Source organism: Topomyia yanbarensis, chromosome 2 (assembly GCF_030247195.1).
Source record: "Topomyia yanbarensis strain Yona2022 chromosome 2, ASM3024719v1, whole genome shotgun sequence".
NCBI classification, from domain to species: domain Eukaryota; kingdom Metazoa; phylum Arthropoda; class Insecta; order Diptera; family Culicidae; genus Topomyia; species Topomyia yanbarensis.
Window position 1 is genome coordinate 324,253,115 of NC_080671.1, and position 23,114 is coordinate 324,276,228.

Here is a 23,114-nt window from a genome sequence, read left to right on the forward strand (position 1 = left end):
ACTCTGAGGCACATCACGCGATAGGTGCCCTCCAGTTTCTGTAGGTAACTGGTTACCCTCAGTGCTCTTGACCATGACGGGCCGCCGTACATGAGGATAGATACGGCAACGCCTGCCAGTAGCCTACGTCTACAGGCGCTCACCATTGAGCAGTTGGACCCGCGATAGTGCCGCAACAGCAGTCGACGCTCTCTTGCATGTATAGTTGACGTGGCTGCCGAAGGTCAGCTTGACGTCTATTATGACTCCGAGAGACTTCAGACTCCGCTGTGAGGTGATCACGACTTCTCCCACAAGGATAACTGCATGTTATGCCGACTTGCGGTTGTTGACGATAACTACCTCCGTCTTATGCTGAGCTCCAGGCCTCTCGCGCTCATCCATTCCTCCACCGTGTTAATCGCGTGTTCTGCAGTTAGTTCTACCTCAGGGATTGACTCACCATAGACCTCAAAGGCAAAGCCGACGATCTTGACCCCAGGAGGGAGCTTCAGTATCAGAACCCCGTCATACATGAGGTTCCATAGCACCGGGCCTAGGATCGAGCCCTGCGGAACTCCGGCGGTAATCGGAACCCTTTTCTGACCGGCATCGGTCTCGTATAGCAGTACCGGGTTCTGGAAGTAGCTTTCCGGGGTCCGGTATAGACCCACCGGTAGGCTAAGCCGGTGTAACGAGAGCGCGATGGCATCCCAGCTTACGCTGTTGAATGCGTTCTTCACTTCAAGTGTCACTAACGCACAATATCGAATGCCTCGCCATTTTCGTTGGATCGCTATCTCGGCAGTCCTTATCACTGAGTTGATAGCATCCACCGTGGACTTACCCTTCCGAAAGCCAAACTGGTTGCTTGACAGACCGTCCGTACCTTCTGCGTACGGGATTAGCGTGTTGAGGATGATCCTCTCAAGCAATTTGCCAGTCGTGTCGATCAGACAGATTGGTCTGTACGCCGATGGGTCGCCTGGCGGCTTCTCGGGCTTCGGCAACAACACCAATATCTGCCTTTTCCATCTATCGGGGAAACGGCACTCCTCAAGGCATCTCTGCATAGCTAGCCTGAACATGTTTGGGTTCGCTATGATCGCTGCCTTGAGAGCGCTGTTTGAAACTCCATCCGGCCCTGGAGCTTTGTTCATTGCTAGGGAATTAGCCACTGCGAGTAGTTCTTCATTCGTCACCGGAGCCACCATTTCGGCCGTGCCCGCACTGTCTCGTAGTGCAGGTGGCCAGGGGCTTGTGGCTAGAGACGGGAAGAGTGCTTCGATAATCGTCGCCAACCGGTCCGGAGACCGTTTTGGGGGTGAAGAGCCCCCTTTGGTCTTGGCCATCACGATTCCGTAGGCGTCACCCCACGGATTCGCGTTGGCACTCTCACACAGGTTGTCGAAACACGCTCTCTTGCTGCTCTTAATGGCCTTGTTAAGGGCCAATTTCGCAGCTCGAAACACTTCACGGCGGTTTTCTCTTGCATCCTCGGTGCGGGCTCTTTGCATCCTACGTCTAGCTCTGAGGCAGGCTGCAATCTCGGCACTCCACCAGTATACCGGGCATCTACCTTTCTTGGCAGTGTTTTTCTCGGCATAGTGGCGTCGCATGGGCGTGATAGAACGGCTACCAGCGCATCCCCGCTTAGACTGTCGCTGTTGGCCTCCAGTCCCAGGGCCGTGGTGAAAGCTTTGCTGTCGAAGTGATTGGACTTCCACCCGCGTGCCTGACAGGGATCTCCCGCCCTCGGATGCTGCACACCATAGTTGATCCTAAACCGGATTGCTAAATGATCACTATGGGTGTAGCCTTCGTCTACCCTCCATTCCATGCCTGGAACCAGACTCGAGCTGGCAAATATTACGTGAATCCATGCCTCCACCCCGTTTCTACGGAATGTGCTAGCGGAGCCATTATTAGCTAGCACAGTATCGAGTTTCGCAAGCGCCTCCATTAGCGCTTGGCCCCTGCTATTTGTACAGCGGCTGCCCCACTCCACTGTCCAAGCGTTAAAGTCTCCCGCTATGACTACCGGTTTCCGGCCCACTAGGTCCGACGAGAGCCTGTCGATCATCTGGTTGAACTGTTCTATTGGCCACCTTGGTCGGGCGTAGCAGCTGCAATAGAACACACCATTGATCTTGGCAATCGCAAAACCCTCGACGGAGGAGTGTATTACCTCTTGAACCGGGAAGTGTCCGTTGAACAGATTGCCACCATCCCAGGCCCGTCCGACACCCAATTGCCGTTGCCGGCAGGCATGTTGTACGGGTCTGATAGGAGGGCGACATCTGTCCTCGGCACACGGCCTCTAGGCAGGTTCATCTGTACACATCGAAATTTGATAATCGAAACTCAACAAAACTTCGCCGAACTACCATCAGCCGAGAGTCTCAGCAAACCCCCAGCCAACAAAAATTCGGTAAAATTAAGCGGATCATCGATGAAAAAAAAACTTCGGTGCGTAGAGTGAACGTTCCGCTGCGTAATGCTGCATACTGGGCAGTTCGCCCAACTCTTCCCAGGTTCCGTTCGCCATTGAGAATATTTTAAATCCCCTCAACAATTTTACCCATAGCACGGGTCGCATGACACTATGGAATTGGGGTTCCCTGTTTGGTGAATTTTTACCACTGGAACAGGTAGTCCGTAATGTAATTCTTAGCCGGTTGGAACAACCACTACCGACACTACACGGCCTATCTAGGCTGTTCGGAGAAAGAAGCTGACATTGAAGGACAGCTTCCATAGATGGCCGAACAGCCAACTAAATTATTGTGAAGAAGTTTCTGAAAAAAATGGAACGGGACTTCACAGTTTAAAACCAAAGTTTTGTGAAATTTTTGAAAAATAGCATCTTTTAAGGTGAAAATGGACATTTTGATCGAATTTTCCTAACGAATTGGGCTTGGGAGCAGAACAAATAAAAAGATGGCATGGCTTTAGGGTTTCAACTACATCAATGTGAAAAAAATATGAAAAAGATTGGAACGGGACTTCACAGTTTATATCCAAAGTTTCTCGAATTTTGTTTAAAGAACATCTTTTAGGTGAAAAGGGGCATCTTGGATCGAATTTTCCCAACGAACTGGGCTTGGGAGCAGAACAAATGAAAAGATGGCAGCGATTTAGGGTTCCAACTAAACCATCGTGAAGAAAGTTTTGAAAAGAATTGGAACGGGACTTTACAGTTTAAAATCAAAGTTTTGTGAAAACCAAGAACGAATCTATTTTTGTTGCATTTCTAAGAATTCGACACGTTCAGCAAGGTACATTTTACAAAAAATGATTGAAGAATAATAGAGATATATGCCCGAGAAAATGATAAAATTTAATATGAATGACAAAAGGCCCTATAACCCCAACTTTTCGTATTCGTACAAAGGTCAAAGTAGTTCACATTAGAAAAACTGCAAAATATGTATGATTTGCATCACGGAACAGGAAAATTATTAAAAATAGGGGATTTCCCTAGTAACAATTGTGTTTTATGACAGTTTTATAAGCAATGATAAAACTTAGATTGTACTTGTAGCGTGCTATAATTCTTCAATTCTCGACAAACATATGATAACGGCCTAAAAGCCAACTGTCAAAATCCACTTTGAATGGAAATTCCAGACAAACCGTTACCAGTCGAACACAGTTCACAACAGTTTATGAAAGAGAAAACTTTTCTCTTTCGTTTACTACCAACATCTGTGATTCATACGTCTCCCAACCTTTGAACGGAACGGATCGTTATATTTCACAGTGGTGTTCGGTGTGTAAATTTCAGTGATTCAAGGTCATCCTTTGTTCGTTCGTTAGCTGCCATTCTGCTGGTGCCGGCAGTAAATCCAGTACATTGTTTTCGCTGGTGCGGAACAATCGACGTTGTTTGCAGATAAGTTTTGCTTTATTTTTTTTTTCCTCGTTTGCTTTCTTTCCTTTTCCCTACTTTTACTCTACCTTGTAATCAAATAATAAGACACATTCCCGTTTATATAACGCTCTGCCCTCGTGCTTAAATGGCCGAGGGCGAAATACCATCTGATGTAATCATGGAAGTCCCTGATCCCCCTAATACTCGCATTGCTCCCCGTATAAAGCAGTACCCAGAAGGTTCCTCTGGGCCATGGGTGGTATATTTTCGGACCGGAGAGAAACCGGTTAATATATTAAAACTTTCTCGAGATCTGACTGCTAATTACCCGGCCGTAACTCAGATAACACGTGTTCGGGCAAACAAGATACGTGTTCTAGTGAGTGATCTCGGCCAGGCAAACGCGATTGCTTGCTGTGAGCGCTTTACGCGGGAATTTAAAGCGTACGTGCCTTGTGTGGCCTGTGAAATCGATGGGGTAGTGTCCGAACCGGGCCTGAAATGCGAAGAACTGTTGGAGCACGGGGTTGGCTGCTTTAAGGACCCCTCACTTGAACAGATTAAGATCTTGGAATGTAAACAATTGTATACCGCAAACACCGAGGGAGGTAAGACTACCTACTCTCTATCAGGCTCGATTCGGGTGACATTCGCCGGGTCCTCTCTTCCCAACTACATCCTCCTTGACAAGGTTCGCCTACCAGTTCGCCTGTTCGTACCGCGGGTCATGAACTGCAGCAATTGCAAGCAGTTGGGCCACACAGCCACATATTGTGGAAATAAGAAACGATACGGCAAATGCGAAGGAGAGCATGAGGATGACTCTTGCGACAAAGAAACTGAAAAGTGTATTTGCTGCGGGGGCCCTTCACATGCTCTTAAATCATGTCCTGCGTACAAGCAGCGCAGGGATAAAATTAAGCGCTCCCTTAAGGAACGCTCAAGGCGTTCTTATGCAGAAATGCTAAAGAATGCTTCGCCATCTGTCCTGTCCGAAAATCCCTATGCTGGTTTGGCTAACGTTGAGCAAGAATCTGACGACCCACGAGAAGGAACATCTTTGGTTAACCCAGGGGAATCCAGGAAGAGGAGAAATCCAGCCTCCCCTACATTGCCTCGTAAGGGTGCCAAGGTGTCGTCCACTCAGAGTGCGCCATCTACAACCAATAAATCCAACGGAAGTGATGCACAAAAGCCGAAGCAATTTGCTCCAGGACTTGGAAATATTAATTCTAACAGGGAGTACCCACCACTTCCAGGGACATCCAAAACCCCAAGTGTCCCCTTTTTTCAAACAGATACTCAGTCCAGTAGCGGACTAATGAAATTTTCTGACATAGTGGACTTAATTTTCACAGCTTTCAATGTTACTGACCCTCTTAAAAGCCTTCTGATACGTTTTCTCCCTATAGTGCAAACATTTTTGAAGCAGTTGACTACTAAATGGCCCCTCCTTGCAGCGATCGTATCCTTCGATGGCTAAGTCATCGAACGAGGTCACCGATTCGATCACTGTTCTACAGTGGAACAGCAGAAGTATCCTCCCGAAAATCGATTCCTTTAAATTTTTACTAAATAGTTTAAAATGTGATGCTTTCGCATTATGTGAAACTTGGTTAACTTCCGATATAAATCTCAACTTCCACGACTTTAATATAATTCGTCTGGATCGAGAAAACCCCTATGGAGGAGTACTTTTGGGGATCAAAAAGTGCTATTCTTTCAACCGAATTAACCTCCCTTCGACACCAGGCATTGAAATTGTCGCTTGTCAAGTTTTAATCAAAGGTAAAGACCTTTGCATTGCTTCCATCTACATTCCTCCTAGAGCCTCGGTAGGGCACCGAACGCTTTGTAATATCACGGAATCCTTACCGGCACCGCGGCTAGTTCTGGGAGACTTTAACTCGCACGGTACGGTATGGGGCTGTCTTCATGATGATAATAGATCAACATTAATCCAAGATCTTTGCGACAATTTCAACATGACCATCTTAAACACGGGAGAAATGACGCGGATTCCTACACCACCAGCACGCGCAAGCGCGTTGGATTTGTCGCTTTGCTCGACATCGCTACAGTTAGATTGCATGTGGAAGGTGATCCCTGATCCCCACGGTAGCGATCATTTGCCTATCGTGATTTCAATTGCTAACGGTTCAAGACCATCGGAAACAATCAATGTCTCATATGACCTCACACGGAACATTGATTGGAAGAGTTACGCGACCGCGATATCCGTTAAAATCGAATCCACTCAAGAACTTCCTCCGGAGGAAGAGTACAGGTTTTTGGCTGGCTTGATTCTCGACAGTGCGAATCAAGCTCAGACTAAACCAGTACCCAGCGCGAATACCCATGGACGGTCTCCCACCCTGTGGTGGGATAAAGAGTGCTCAGAGCTGTACGCGGAAAAGTCCACTGCATATAAGGCCTTCCGGGAAGACGGGTTACCCGCTAGCTATCAACAATACGCGTCGTTAGAAAGGCGAATGAAGAGTATAATGAAAGCCAAAAAACGCAGTTATTGGCGCCGGTTCGTCGACGGGTTAACGAGAGAAACAGCGATGAGCACTCTTTGGGGTACGGCTCGACGTATGCGTAACCGTAATAGTACCAACGAGAACGTGGAATATTCAAACCGTTGGATATTCGCTTTCGCCAAGAAGATCTGTCCGGACTCTGTCCCGGTACAGAAAACGTGCCGCGCCGCGTCTCCTCACGATACCGCGAACGAAACACCGTTTTCGATGGTGGAGTTCTCACTTGCTCTCTTATCGTGCAACAATAACGCCCCAGGGTTAGACAGAATCAAATTCAACTTGCTGAAGAATCTGCCTGACACTGCAAAAAGGCGCTTGTTGAATTTATTTAACAAGTTTCTTGAGGGTAACATTGTCCGTTATGAATGGAGGCAAGTGAAGGTCATCGCCATCCAAAAACCAGGAAAACCAGCCTCCGACCACAACTCGTACCGGCCGATTGCAATGCTGTCCTGTATTCGGAAGTTATTCGAGAAAATGATCTTGTTTCGCCTCGACAATTGGGTTGAAGCAAATGGCTTACTGTCAGATACACAATTTGGCTTCCGCAAAGGCAAAGGGACGAACGATTGCCTTGCGTTGCTTTCTACAGAAATCCAAATGGCCTATGCTAACAAAGAGCAGATGGCATCAGACTTCTTGGATAGTAAGGGGGCTTTTGACTCAGTTTCTATCAACATTCTGTCAGAGAAGCTGCACCAGCATGGTCTTTCGCCAATTTTAAATAACTTTTTACTAAACCTGTTGTCTGAAAAGCACATGCACTTTTCGCATGGCGATTTAACAACATCGCGATTTAGCTACATGGGTCTTCCCCAGGACTCATGTCTAAGTCCCCTGCTCTACAATTTCTACGTGAATGACATTGACGATTGTCTTGCCAATTCATGCACGCTTAGGCAACTTGCAGACGACGGGGTGGTCTCTGTTACAGGGCCCAAAGCTGCCGACTTGCAAGGACCATTACAAAATACCTTGGACAATTTGTCTGCTTGGGCTCTTCAGCTGGGTATTGAGTTCTCCACGGAGAAAACTGAGTTGGTTGTTTTTTCTAGGAAGCGTGAGCCGGCGCAACTCCAGCTTTTATTAATGGGTGCAACGATCAACCAGGTTTTCACATTTAAATATCTCGGGGTCTGGTTCGACTCTAAAGGTACCTGGGGATGTCACATTAGGTATCTGACACAGAAATGCCAACAAAGGATCAATTTTCTCCGAACAATAACTGGAACATGGTGGGGTGCTCACCCAGGAGACCTGATCAGGTTGTACCAAACAACGATATTGTCGGTGATGGAGTACGGGTGTTTCTGTTTCCGCTCCGCTGCGAACATACACTTCATCAAACTGGAGAGAATCCAGTATCGTTGCTTGCGCATTGCCTTGGGTTGCATGCACTCGACCCATACGATGAGTCTCGAAGTGCTGGCGGGGGTTCTTCCGCTAAAAAATCGATTTTGGGAACTCTCATATCGATTGCTCATCCGATGCGACATTCTGAACCCGTTGGTAATTCAAAATTTCGAGAGGCTCGTCGAGCTTAATTCTCAAACCCGTTTTATGTCCTTGTACTTCGACTACATGGCACAGAGCATCAATCCTTCTTCGTACAATCCCAAACGTGTCCGTTTCCTAGATACTTCTGATTCTACTGTATTCTTCGACACATCCATGAAGGAAGAGATTCGTGGAATCCCGGACCATATACGCTCGCAGGTGATCCCCAATATATTTTATAATAAATTCCGAGAAGTCGACTGCGACAAAATGTTTTACACTGACGGATCAAATCTCGATGGGTCCACTGGCTTCGGTATCTTCAACAATACTATCACCGCTTCATTCAAGCTCAATGGTCCCGCTTCAGTTTACGTCGCAGAGTTAGCTGCAATTCAGTACACCCTTGGGATCATCGACACTCTGCCCACAGATCACTACTTCATCGTTTCGGACAGCCTCAGCTCTATCGAGGCTCTTCGTGCGGTGAAGCCTAAAAAGCAACTCCCGTATTTTCTGGGGATGATACAGGAGTCCTTGTGTACGTTATCTGAAAAATCTTATCAGATTACCTTTGTTTGGGTCCCCTCTCATTGTTCTATCCCGGGCAATGAAAAGGCCGACTCATTAGCAAAGGCGGGCGCATTAAATGGTGACATATACGAAAGATCTGCTTCAACGAATTTTTTAGTATTTGTCGTCAGAGGACGCTCAACAGTTGGCAAACCTCGTGGAGCAACGGGGAACTTGGACGATGGCTACATTCGATTATCCCAAAGGTATCAACGAAGCCTTGGTTCGGGGGGATGGATGTGGGTCGGGATTTTATTCGCGTAATGTCCCGACTTATGTCCAATCACTACACCATGGATGCACATTTGCGGCGTATTGGGCTTGCGGAGAGTAGTCTGTGCGCTTGTGACGAGGGCTATCACGACATCGAACACGTTGTCTGGGTATGCGCCGGGTATTGTGACGCCAGGTCTCAGTTAAAGGAATCCCTTCGGGCCCGAGGTAGACCACCCAATGTACCAGTCCGAGATATGCTGGCAACTCGTGATTTCCCCTATATGTCCCTTATTTATACCTTCATAAAAACGATAAATATCCCAATTTAGCCCCTCTCTTTTATTTCTCGTTTTTAGAGTTTCCTCCTGCCTTGTGGAACCGATCAGCTCCAGAGTGCCACTATGTAACCGCCGTCGCCCTTACCACTACGCCTGCATAGAAGGAAACTGAACGAGAGCGACTCGAGGTCCGATGACTTTTGAAGGATTCCCCGCGGGTCCGAAGAATACCATCCGCCAATCCGGTACTCGACGACTTACTATACTGAGGCGCAAATTTGTTTCGCTGATCCTTCTTCCACCCCCCCCCCCCCCCCTTCGAGCGAAAGTTGCAAGTTTTGCTCTTCTTTCCCTGTCTCTCCCCTGTCCTTGATACAACTGCTGCTACACTGATGCGGAAATAAGCCACCCTCTGAATATCTTGACCAAGCATAAGTTTTAGTTAAAAAATTCAAATTAGTATTCTGTATTCCTAGTTTTAAGATAGCTATAATTTTTACTCTTTATTGAAATTCTTGTCCTCCATTTTGTAAATAGAATTGAATCCCTAGTTTTAAAATTTCTGTGAAACTTCTCAAAAATATTTGTTCCCCCTTTTGTGTACTAAACTATATTGTTAGTTTTAAGATAACCGTAAAATATTTCGTAAAATACTATTACTCCCTCTCTTGTATATCAAAGTGAATCACTTGTTTTAAATTTTTTCATAAAAAAATCTTTTGGCCCTCTCTTGTATATTGAATCTTATTTCTAGTCTTAAGATAGCTGTAAACTCTTTTTTTTTCCTTTGTAAAAAAATATTTCAACATTATAACCTCCTAGTTTTAAGATATCCAAAATGTAAAAACATAAGCATTTGGCACCGCCAAGCTAACGCATTTGTGCCTATCAAATAAACGAAATGAATAAAAAAAAAAACATCTGTGATTGGCGTGTAACGGTTTGTCCGGAATTTCCATTCAAAATGGATTTTGACAGTTGGCTTTTAGGCCGTAATCATATGTTTGTCGAGAATTGTTACTTGGGTTTGGGGCCAAAATTACCCAGTACCAGGGCCGGCGGAAAGCGTGGGTAGTATGGGTAGCACTACCCACTCGAAACTAACCGAGTTTCCCGTATTTTTCTAGAATCAAAAATATCTCCGTTCAAATACTAAGGTAATTTCCTTTAAAATGAGGCATAAATCGTAATTTTCTAATTGCTACTTCAAAAGTTATAGCATTTAATATATTTTTCCTTCATATTTTCCCATAGTACCAATTTCAAAAATTTCAAGCGAAGTGGGCGGAAGTCTAGACTTGTCCAAATGATGTGAAATATGGCATCTGAGCTTACTTTGACATTTGTCACAATATAAGAGGGGATCTTTGAAAACTCAAAAAAAATTGTTTTTTGCAATGCCCTATTGCACGTCTCGTCCCAGGCTTTGACCAATTGTGCCCATCCCAAAATCTTAAACCGAAAAAAATCAAACACGAAGCATTTTTGTGGCTACACCAAAGCAACACCTACTTCGATTAATTTGACTGACAGCTCCAATAAATCCTCCTAAAAAGGGGTCAGTTTATTGCAGTTTTAAGTTAGTGTTTGGTTTAGATGATTTTATAATTTTTACTTCAGTCTCGGGTCGAACACTGACAATCTTAACTTTAAATCTCCTAGATTAAAATTTTCGAGTTCGTGTTGGAGGTCTTTTTCTGAATATTAACATTTCGCGCCCGGGTCTGGTCTTATTTTCAAATTACGGAGTCGTTATTTTCAATTAAAAAAATATCTAGATTCTAATATTCGGAATCGGGAATTCCGGTTCAAAATTCTCGTGCTCAGGTACGAAAACATTAACGCAACTATTAATAATCATCGCCTTACTTTTCTTTTCAGCCAATCTACAAGTAACTCCCGCGATTAGCGTACCCTGTGAAAGCAGTGCATCATCCTATCGACCCCTACTACTTCTGATAGTATCTCTATTTTTAACGACACGGTTCAAAATATAAAATTTACATTTTTGTTATGCTTTTAGGTCAGTTCAGAATAAGATTAAAGACAAAAAACAAAAGCATCAATACTACTACTAATACTAATTACTGAAATGGAACAATAAGATTACATCCTGCAAATTTTTTCTTCATTGATTCATTATAAGTGGAAAGCTCGCTCTGTAACGAACGACTTTATAATTAAGTTTTATTGTTTTTTTTTCTTAACAATGTTAGGTGAACAGAGGTGATATTATTAACATTTACTACTCATACAATAAACTAAATATTTCCTGTTATAAATTGTGATGAAATTTCGCTTTAACTACACCAGTAAAAGTTACTTAAGTTCAAACAAGAATTTTATAAGATAACTAATAAATACAGCTGCTAGAGACAACTAGACATTAAATCGAATACAGTTATTTTGAAAAAGAGCGATTTAACTAACTAGCAGAAATGAATCCTTTTATAAACTTGAAATAAAAGTGTAAAGATACAATAAACCCAACATCTTATTCTAACAATCAACTGTTTACTTTATCAAAAATTGAAGAAACTTTCTATTTGAGGAAAAACACTAAACATTACTATAGACTAAAAAGTACATTAAACCCATTAAACAGAAGATTGTCGGTGAAATGGAATTGTAGATGACCGTTGCAAGAATAGAACACAATAGTAAATGTTAGATTGCCCAATCCTGAAACAATATGAAATTCAAAAAAAAAGAAAGCAACACCTTCAAAGTAATCGAAGTAAGAAAAACTGAAAACATATCATTATATTATGTAACTCCGTTGTAAGCTATTGACAGAACAGAAGAAAAACAAATGAAATCACCCAAGTGTAGTTACATATTTCTATACAATTTATGGTGGCCAATTTTAATACGATGAACAAATGCGATAGACGAGGCATAAAAACAACAACAATACAACTGATGAAGGAAATTATGTGAACACTAGGGAAACCACTGTTTACCTAATATAAAGACTAAGAGTATTGTAGAAACAAAACATTAGAAAACCAAGTAAAACTAAAGCGGTTACAGCATCTCATGACAACAACAAACAAAAAAAAAGAAAGTGAAACCCAATGCGACTGTGTTTTAGGCTGCGACGTTTGGATGTTAAATTTCTTTGCTAGTTGCACACATTTTCCCGTTACACTAGGTACTAAATGGAATAGTGTTATTTGGTTTTCCAAGTGCAAACCTTTTCCCAAGAAAAGATTGGAAAAAGTACCATTGTGATGATTTCCGTGAATGAAATGTCATGAAATAGAATATATATCAAAATTTAACCCACCGGAAGTTCACTCGCCGCTAGACCTTTACCTTGTGTTTGGATGTTCCGTAAATAGGTACGCTGTCCCTTTGACGATCTTTACGATTATTAGGTCGTCCGTCATATTGGTCATTGAACAATAAATTTGATTGGATCCAGTACAATCATGTCGTGTTCCAGTGCATCCTTTTCAGGTGTTCTGCTCAAATTTGTCATATTCTGTTAAGTGAGGCACTGTCTACAAATAACCTCTATCACAACAAACACCCGTTGTACTAATTCTTCGAATGGCGTATTCGGGGCGACATGGTTTATAAACATCAACCTCTTTATTGAATGGAGCAGTTATGTGCCTTTCCACCATGGTCTCTAATAGCTGACACCATCTGACAGAAAAATTAGCAAAAACATCACCTTGTAGATATCACCGCCAAGTTGTTTATCTACCGACCCTCTCTAACGGCTAATTTCTTCACAAGGATGAAAACCGGTTTTCGCTGAAAATCGGTTTTCGGCTAAGTACTATTCAGCAATCTGAGAGCTGGTTTTCGGCGAAAACCGGTTTTCATTCAGTGAATAAATTGGCCGTCACAGAAACCGTTTGAGAAAACGCAAGTGAAAACGCAAAAATCTGCAGAGAGAGAAAGAGAGCGAGAGAGAAAGATTGGAAAAAGAAGCCTCACTGGTTACCGTCATTATTCATATGAAGTAATAAGATAAAGCTTAGTTATTAGTGGAAGAGAGAGTAAACAAAGGCTCTCATTTTTTTGTTTTGATTTAACACGGCTCAATGTCGTTCTTTTATAAGTTTACATGATTTAAAATATATAAACAATGAAACGAGTGTTAACAATTGTCCGTCACATATCGTACTCGCGGCATACCATTGCACGTGGAGACCTTTTTACGTAGTGGCAATACATTTGATTCCTCGCCAACTGCGTCTTGAGGGTCTGAATGATTTCTCTCCCGCTGTTGTACACGTCTGTGTCATCATCGTGGTTACTGCCTTTATGTTAGCGATTGCATATTCTTCTTACGATTACGTGTCACAAATATGATACCTTCATTCCAGGTGGTAGCTTCCACACTGATGGTACAGAATGCTAACTTTAAGGTAGTTATTTTACACTTCTTTTGCAATTGTCATTAAGTTTGTTCCAATACCAAGATAAACTGGAAATACTCCGGATCAAGCAGGATGAGAATCGTTCTTGTAGACTCGTTTTCTCTTTCTCTTCTTGTAGCAAAACGGGGTAAAAAGGAGTACATTGTTTTACTCCTGTTTGCTCCGGAGATCATGTAGCCGAACCTGGATTTTTTCATCATTCATATGTATAGGTTCTTGGTGTTAGTGTTGTGAAATACAGCACGTGCTGTTACGGCGATTCTCACCAGCGCTTTGAGTACCCCTCGGGTGAGTGAGAGAGCGACGCGTCAACTGTCTTTCTACCACGAGCTCTTGGACGGAGAGATAGTTGAGATCAAAGGCCTTAGTATAAAGGTACGCAAAGAGTGTGCAGAAAGTGAAGCCGAAAAAAGTTTACTTATCGAGCAAAATTAGAATCCAACTTTGCTGCAGAGGTATCAGAGATGGATTCGACTTGTGCTCGATAGGTAGGCTTTTTTTAACTTCACTCTTTGCACAACTGTTCTCTATAGACTGTGGTTGAGATCAGTCAAAAGTGGGGTATAACATGCGTTTCAGATTGTTTTGAGTGATTGTTGAATCTATTTGCATCGCAATTTGAATTTATAGTTTGAATTTATTATTATTCACATCATTTATACAGGTCATTGATCAGCCGTTATAGAAAGGCAATGATTTGTTCGGACGTTCGGTAGTCCTAGTTAGATGTTGCGATGGGCGGATCGTATCACTGTCAACTTTGCAAGGAGCAAAATACAGGATCTAGGATGGTCAGTATCTGCAACTGCGAGATTTAGTGGCACTTTGAATATGCAGGTGTCAACGACAGCATTGCGGGGACGTATCGAACATTTACCGGTCCCAACTGCCAGCAGCCGTCCTTGACAATTTCGGAAGAAAATTCGGCCAGCAAGGCTGGTAAGCAAAGCAGAAGAACAGAAGGTCTTGGAGCTGGCTAACATGAAACTACAGCTGGAGGCGGAAGTTTTGGAAGAGACATTTCGGTTGCGTGAAAAAATGGAGCAGACAGAAAGAAGGGATGCCTGAAGCGTGACATCAGAGCAAAGAACGCGCAGCAAGGTGAATAAATGGTAGAATAAGCAGTACGACATCTTGAGTTCGCCATCGAAGCGAGTAACGCTGACCGCTACTGAGGCCGGACCCCTGAAAGGAGCAGCGGCGACATCCGGAATAGGCGCTAGGCTGGACGGCGACAGGTAACCCGCTAGCAAACATAGAACCGTTCTGGATAGTGTGTTGGCAGGTATTTCACTAGAAGATACAACCGTAGAGGACACTTTAAGGAGAATGATAGGTTGAACATCAGAGACGTATTTGCACGCAGGTGTTGTCAGTAGACACAGTTTTCCCGTTGTTTCTTTCGCCATTTCGGCCACAAATGCTAGCAGACGAACTTCTTTCTCGTTAACAGACCGTCGAAACAAGTTTGCTGTAACCAATTTAAACCCGCCTGGGCCAAATCTGCCACTTCCCTCTTATCTCCCCTCGTCGGGCTGTCTTAATTATATAATCGTAGCAGTCTGTTTTCGGTGAACCATGTGATAAATAATAACGATACGACCGAAATGCTAGAAACATCTGTAAGGGCGGGACTGAGCAATCTAGTTCTGAGCGACCAACCGTTGCTGAAACCAGAAGAGCAGCCGATACCAGGAGGTGAAAATCAACTATTTGCCACACCCGGATGCACGACTGCTGTCAGGGCGAGGAAGTCAACTGTTGCCGAACGAATATGCTCGACCGTTGTCATCACGCGGATTTCCGTGATCGAACCCAAGCGATGTTGCCGAATCAAAACGGTCAGTTTCTGAACCACAACCGAGTCCGTACTATGGATGATCGAGTCCGCACAACTAGCTGGAAGGCATGTGATTGTAAAGGAGCTGTATATCTTTGCGTGTAATCCAAAAGTCTGGATATTGTTCATCAGCTCGTTTATCAACACTACTGAAGTGTGTGGATATCCAGTCGTAGAGAACTTAGTCAGTTTTCAAAGGTGTTTGAGGGGCAAAGCGTACGAGACACTACGAAGCCGCCTACTACTTCCCGCCGCCGTTCCTCAGGTCATAACCACACGCGAAATGTTATACGTTAGGCCGGAGTTGCTGATACACACGCTGCTATTGAAAGTAGGAGCAGTTCCTACGCCGAAACAGGATCGACTTGACAGCTTAATCGGGTATGGAATGACTGAGCGAAATCTCAGCGATCACCTGGAAGCGAGCGGCCAGGAAGTGCATCTCAACATCCCAATATTATTGTTGGAGTTAGTGGAAAAGCTACCCGCTAATATTAAGCTGAATTGGTTGCTATGTAAGCAACATTATCGGCCTTATTCTGCGCGGCGTGTGACGTGAGACGACTAAACTCACCTCACTTTATGTGACTTTTCTCACCCGATTCTAAGAGTCGACTCGGGTGAGGTGAGATTCCCCATTGCCGTTAAATGGGCGTCTCACGTCACCCGAAGTGACTCTTCAGAATTGGGTGACAAAAGTCATGTAGAGTGAGGTGAGATTAGTCGTCTCACGGCACACGCCGCGCAGAATAGGGCCGTATGAGGCGGTGAACGCTCATGTTCACCATACGTGATGACGTTGGTGAGAGTGGCAACCGATGCCATAATTCGAAAACACTATGTCGACGATTATTTGGACAGTGTGGATAGCGTCGGCGTTGAATATAGCACTTGAATTTAGACACGTCCATTCTTTCGCTGGTTTACATTTACGGAACTGGTTGTCAAACTCAAAGGACGTTCTTTCGCGGGTCGACGAGAACAACACTGCGACCGAGAAGCGTTTTCATTTTTGAATAAGAGTCTAGAAGCCACAAGCCGCGATGAGTCCGTTTAACCCTGCTGGATTACTGAGCTTTTACCTTATCCACGGTAATATCCTGATTGTGGAGAGCCAAAGTCGATTGGGATCACCCGATCCCGATGAAGCTAAAGAAAAAATATAAAAGGCGGACCCATTTGTTTTAGTACCTAGATAAAATATTATAGCCTAATATATAATCCACAAATTTGGCAACCGTTTGAGGTTCAGGTGATGATCTTAAAAACTGTTTTTGGCTTGATTACCTTAGATGAGTAGACAACTGGTCGTGATGCATTCTCCTCAACATCTTCCGCGCAACGTTTTCCATGCCAAGGAATTCCACAAAGATCCGTTCGAAATTCTTTAAAATCGTGATCGATCATCTTTAATTCCGGCCAAACTTTACACGTTCCACCGGCTTCGAAGATTATACATTTTCCACAGACAATGATATCAATTTGACCTCAGGGCAACTTTTTTAAAAGGGCCTGCAGCATTTCAAATAGTTCAAAATAATGCGTTTTATTTTATAATTGAATATTTTAACATCTTTTTTTTTTTTGTTTTTGTCAGTCATGTCACATTTTCAGTATTTATTTTTGCTGTAAAAGTACGGTCCTCGAGCTTTTAATAGTAATACATGCAAAAACTTCTACGCCCTTTTGAAAGTTTCTCTTGTGACGAAATGTTCAAATTACGCGAGGAAAACATTAAATCTCCATGTCCGCAATTGCGAAGTTTGATCCGAATCGACGGTTGTCATATTTGATGGTAGGCCACTTTCTCATGGAATCCCTCTGGTGTTTCATCTGATAACTGTACTGACACGTATGAATCTGCCCTTGATGGGTGCATAGCGTGGTCTGTCCTTGATAGGTGCATATCTGTTTTGAATTGTAATGTCTGGTCGGAAGGACTAAGCCGGTCCGCTCGCATACTCACCACAAAAAACGCCGTTGGGAATATCTGAAGTATCACGTATAACGGATTTCATTTGATCGTATTACTGACATGTATTTCGACATCGAAATGTCACTATCTGGAACTACGAGTCATTCGAAAATCTGAAACCTATCGATGTCACGTTTTGGCGTCACCATTTTGAACGCAAATAACCTGAGTAATAGATGAATTTCCTTCTTTTCACTACCGAATCATTGGGAAGTAACTAAAATTTCGTTTTAGTGCTATATTGTTTATGTATTTGAATAGTACTCTATTGAAAAACAGGAAGAGATCTTGGAAAACGTGAAAACTCCCATACATGAGTCAGTCTCTTCCGGGCAAAGCCGCCATTAGGGAGCACCTAGCGACTCAATCAAATACCACGAGATTATAAATGGCTCGTCTGTTTGAGTCAGTCGATGCTTGCTTTTCGAACGAGCAACACCAGGGCAATGACGTCCGGAAGATGCGAGAAGTTGAACACGCTATAAATTTGCGGCAGTGTTGGCATGGAAAACTATGCATAAATTATTCGTGTATGCAACGTTTCAAATCGCACAGCACGGTGAAGAGCACGCGATAAACTACACACAATGGAAATAGGTGCAAGTTGTACTAGCTCCCGAAAAGTTTTCCTTCAGTTCAACAGTGTGCGATAGGTTTAAGGTTGGGTGGGTATAGGATGGCTACAGTTCAACACTGCAGGGTGCGGCGTGTGTGTACTGAATGATGCATTTTTCATCACTGGCATGTTTCTGTAGGTATGTCTAAAACATGGGCTGGCATAATCGGGTTTGGGTTTACTAAAATGCGGTGGTGAGTTGAAAATGTTGGTTGGTTGGCATGGGTTTAAGTTACGTAAGAACAGCTTCCTTAAGCTTAAAAGTAATGTCATCTAATCGAGAGAAAACATCGATTGGTTTTTATCTCAGGTTTGCAAGCATTAGTATTTTATATCGTTCAATTACTTGGGGAATATTGAGCAGCGTAGCATTTTATATAGCAGGTTCAAAACATAACTGGAATGGAAACAATCGCATCCCCACCAGAGCGTTATGTTTGATTTTTTCTTTGTTGTTTCATTTGAAACACGTTTAGAACATTTGTAGTACAGTTCTAGATTTATAATTGTGACAGTTCTATAATATAAAACTGAAAATTTTACAACTGAAATTGCTGTTCTAAATACTCTCTATGCAATTAAAACACAGTTATAAATGCGTTTAAAACTAAGAAACGAATAGAATGGCGGCATGTACCAGTTTGCAATTTTAAAACAGAACTGTTCGAAACAAAACACTATGTTGGGGATGTAAAGTTTTTTACCGTTAACTGATAATGTTGCTGGCAGCATTGCTGTATCGGAATTCAATCAGATTAATTGCAATAATATCAGTTGTACGAATAGTACTAATAAATGTTAATGATCAAAAGAAAGGAATTAGTACCAGTTATTAACCTTACCTGGATTTGTGGGCAGATCTTGCCTAAATTAAAAGTTACAGAGCTTTTAAAACGTTCTTCTTTGTAAACAACATGGACATGAAGAGGATATATGTTACTATGTTTTAATTGCCGCAAGGTTCTACTGTATCGATTTTGTTGGCTATTTTCGGCAAATTTGAGACAAAGAGAAACGAAAGTAATGAAATTGAAAGACGGATAAGTATTCTAGAGCGCATCAGTTATAAACTTAGAACGGAAAACTAGAACTAGGCGGCTCATATGGGCATGATCGAAAGGAAATGTGAAGAGTTCTTTGCCTTCTGCAGAGTAGGAATTGGGCGTTGCACCCAAGTCTACCGCATGGTCTATGGTAGAACATAACTCATCATCATGTTTAACCGCCGACGCAGGCTTTCGTTTCTCTTTGTCTCAAATTTGCCGAAAATAGCCAACAAAATCGATACAACATGAAGAGGATATGCTTAAAAGAGGAAGCTGGATCTATCATCGGTACTAGACAATGCAAGCCTGTATCATATTCTGTAAGATTTCGCAGCCAATTGGGATATACTTTTGATTACAGATAGTCAAAGGACAAGCGAAAACAATCTCGATCTATGGGATATTACTCATATCGTTTGTGTATGACAGGTTTCATGGTTTAAATAACTACGAATATCGTTAGAGTATTATATAAAGATCAAAGGTCTTCAATGTTTTCCATGTAGAGACCCCGACATTGTTTAAAATTGTTACGTATAGTAACGCTGAATTGATGGCGTACCTGAAACGATCATTATTGTTAAAAATTTTAATTCTCATCATAGGTATTTTCCCATATAAGCCAATTTAGAAACACACTCAGTCATTGTAAGTTCCGTTTTGTTACTGGTCATTACGCGGAACCTGCAACATATATTCCTTTATCTAGTCTAGTCATGCAACTCCCATAAAAAAAAATCCCCAAAAAGATGCAATGATTTGTATTAGAGCGACTTCCGGTGCACACGGACCAATTTTCGAACAATATAAGCTAAATCTGTGAAAGATCTGTGAGCTGATTGTGTGAATAAAACGTGAATCAATATACAACTAAATAAACTGCAAGTGCAATGCTGAAATTTAGCGCTTGAAAGCAATCGAAAATCTGTTCTGTTGATATCCTAGTAGTTTGTACTGACATATAAGCCTTTGCCGTTCGGTTTGCATTCGCTAGCTTAGAGCTTAGAGTTGATGTAATGCTTCACAATCGAAACAAACAGTATCTCAATACACCATTTACACGCTAACGAAAAAAAAATCCGCTAGGAGAAGATGGTAAAAAGTACAAAACTCAGAACACCTTCGTAAATTAGTATCAAATCAACGTGGTTTAGGTAATTGGCTGAAAAAAAGTAATCTTATAGAACACAGATTCTACACTAGAAATGTAAACTTCGATGTCCCTTAGACCCACGGGGAAGCAACCCCAGCAAAAAAAAGAACTAATGTTTCAGGACAATTGAAGCGTTCAAAAATGAAAAGCGATAAGTATTGCCGTATGTTTTCTGTAGTTGTAGTACCCGAGAGTAAGATTTTTAGCACCCACAAATCAATTTGTCAAACAAATGAAAAATCACTTAAATAAAAACGGAATCAACGATCGCTAAAATAATAATTTATGAAGAAACTATAGCATAGGTTGAGCATAAGTCAATAAACACCGTTTAAGTAATGAACAAAAACACTAAATGAACACAATAGCTTAGCTAAGTAAGAGATAAGAAAAGAGCGGAAAAGGGTTAAGAATGAAAAATGTTCATAATACATATCATTTAATCGTAGAATGTATAATCATTTTAGGAAAGCATATTTTTAAAACTGACAAACATAACCTAATAACGAATAGCGAAGATGTGAAACTATCAACACACGTCATATAAATATGAATAGCTGGGGACACGCTTATCTATGCCAATATGTAGCACAGCAGTTGTGCATCGAAGCCAAGGAAAAATTCTTTCACATTTTGCACTGTCATCAGTAGCTGTTAATATTGGTTTCATCGGTTCCATTTTAAGTATTGTTTCCGAAAGCATTTTATTTAAAAAGTATCGCTAAAAGATATTTAACATACGATTGGTGGTTGTTTTAGTTTAATTAAATACGTTCTGAATTTGTGCTACTACCTACTGTTAAATATCTAGTGCATTACGGTTGATTCCCCTGTGATTGAACCAAGGCAACAATTTGCTATTTAATCTGTATCTGCACAGCAGAACTGTACAATATTCTCATGCAAAACAATACACACTAGGTTTCGTTTAACTCTTAGACAACTGCTTTCTACATTCGTATATATCTTTAAGCCTTTTCGCCTATTAAAAGTACGATGTTCCAATAACTAATGATAAGTTTAATTCACTCTCTACCAACATAAACTGAATTTGGCCTAATAACAATAAACAAGAAGTCTTCAAACCCTATCTCTCACAGACACTCACACTCACAAATATAATCCTAAATCAAGCTTCGATTAAGTAGAAATGATGAATTTTATGAAAAAAATCGAATATAGCCTAACCTTTCCCCTTCTACTAACACAACACAACACTCAAATATATAGCGACATTATTGAATTCCATGGTAATGTGCAAGAAAAAGACGAACACAAGAAATGTACGGGCTATTAATGAGAGCAAATTGTTAAGCTACTAATAAAGCGAAAATCAATAACATTTGATTGAATTGAAGCAAATAGTTTATTTTTGTTACCAATTTCTTCTTATACAAAATTACAAAAAAGGTCTCTGCTATATTAATTATTTATTACAATAGATTTATGATGATTATACATAATAGAATCCTAACTGAACATTACAAGTAAGTATGAAAAAAATGAAAGACAAATGGCGAATACTAATAGATCTAAAATGTATTTGAATTAATTGACAGATAATTGACACTTGAATAACTAAAATGAAAGTATATAAAACATATAATGCTTTGTTAAATGTAAATGTTGTGTATAGGAAATAAAATACACAATTTTAAAAATACATATTTCTTTTATTTCCAAATGACATCCAGTTTCGCCTCCTAGGAGGTGCTATTCTAAATGTAAACGAAAATTCACTACTGACTCGAATAGGATTTCAATATCAATTCTTCAAAAGGGCTAATGATATTTTTGTAAACAAACTTATTTCGCACATTATTCCGCTGTCGAGTTTAATTTCATGAAAGATACACATGAATCAACATCTTTACCCTTGGTAGAATCAATTTCAAATGTCTTCTGTGTTGAAATTATAACAAATTAAGAGAAATCAGCAAAACAAAAGTTTGTTTACAAATCTTATTAGCCCTATTCAAATGTTGATATGGATTTGTTTTTCATACCTACGTTAAGTAATTTGATTCAATTTTTCGAAATTGTTCCTTAATTACGCATTAATTATGGTGAATAATGGGCTCAGAGGGGAATAAAAATGATTAGGAAGTTAATGATATCAGTTTTTGGTAGATACACTCAAGGTAAACATAAGAAATCTTCAAAAATGTGTATACTGTACTTCTAGGTTTGGGTTCATAACCGTCCCATTTTTTTTATCTTAAATACGTTTATTTAGGCCCAAATGCTTTAGCTTAACGAGGCCGATAATTCATTTTTTTTAAATTACATGTCACATGTTAGTGGGGGAAGGGAAAGCCGTATTTAGGGGCGGCTTGCTCCCCTGTTATGTAAGTAAAGGAAAAAGGTAGGAAGTGGGATACATATTGTGTAATTGACATCGTCGTTTGCTGATTGATCATTGTGGCGGATATGGACATTTTGTTGTAGTGTTGTAGTTTCCAGCCTCTAATCGCAGGGGCAAGGGGAGGGTCGATATTTCTGATAATTATTGGCACTCTGAAGCTGTCATGATGTTCTCAATATCATCTGCATGTGGGGTATGTCATGGTGTTCTGGGTAGACGGTTATCAAGAAGGGTATGCACCGAAGACTCGTGAAGCAATGCCATATTGTAGATACAGGGATAGGTTGGTGAGATTCTACTGTGAATGAGAGAGGGGAAAATGTATTAAACTTGGACATCAATAGTTTTCAAAAAGATATAGATAAGAAAAATATAGGGGTGGTCACGGCTTGCCAGGACGTCCCGGACTGGCACATAGGGTGATCTACCTCGGGCCCGAAGGGAATGTATTAGTTGGGACCTGACAACACAGTACTCTGCGCACAGCCAAACAACATGCTCGATGTCGTGATAGCCGTTCTCACAAACACAATGATTACTTTCAGCAAGCCCTATACGACGGAGATGCGCGTCAAACGAGTAATGGTTGGACATGATCCTTGACATCGTACGAATAAAGTCCCGGTTCACATCCAACCCCTTAAACCAAGCATTCGTTGATACCTTCGGGATAATGGAATGCGTCCACCTTGGCTAAAGAGTTCGCCTTCTCATAGCCCGCAATAGAACAATGTGACGGGACCCAAACCAAGGTAATTTGGT

At 41.7% G+C, this 23,114-nt stretch overlaps 1 protein-coding gene across 10 annotated transcripts in view; it reads left to right on the top strand.

The window, feature by feature from the left end:
- Nucleotides 1–21,650, top strand: part of LOC131683775 (acetylcholinesterase) — a 403,722-nt gene extending 382,072 nt beyond the window's left edge. For all 10 annotated transcript variants that reach the window (XM_058966068.1, XM_058966062.1, XM_058966066.1 and 7 more), the window contains one exon: nucleotides 10,842–21,650. In XM_058966068.1, coding sequence (XP_058822051.1) covers nucleotides 10,842–10,957 — 116 coding nt within the window. In that variant the 3' untranslated portion in view covers nucleotides 10,958–21,650. The remainder of the gene's footprint in view (nucleotides 1–10,841) is intronic.
- Nucleotides 21,651–23,114: the final 1,464 nt, after the last annotated feature.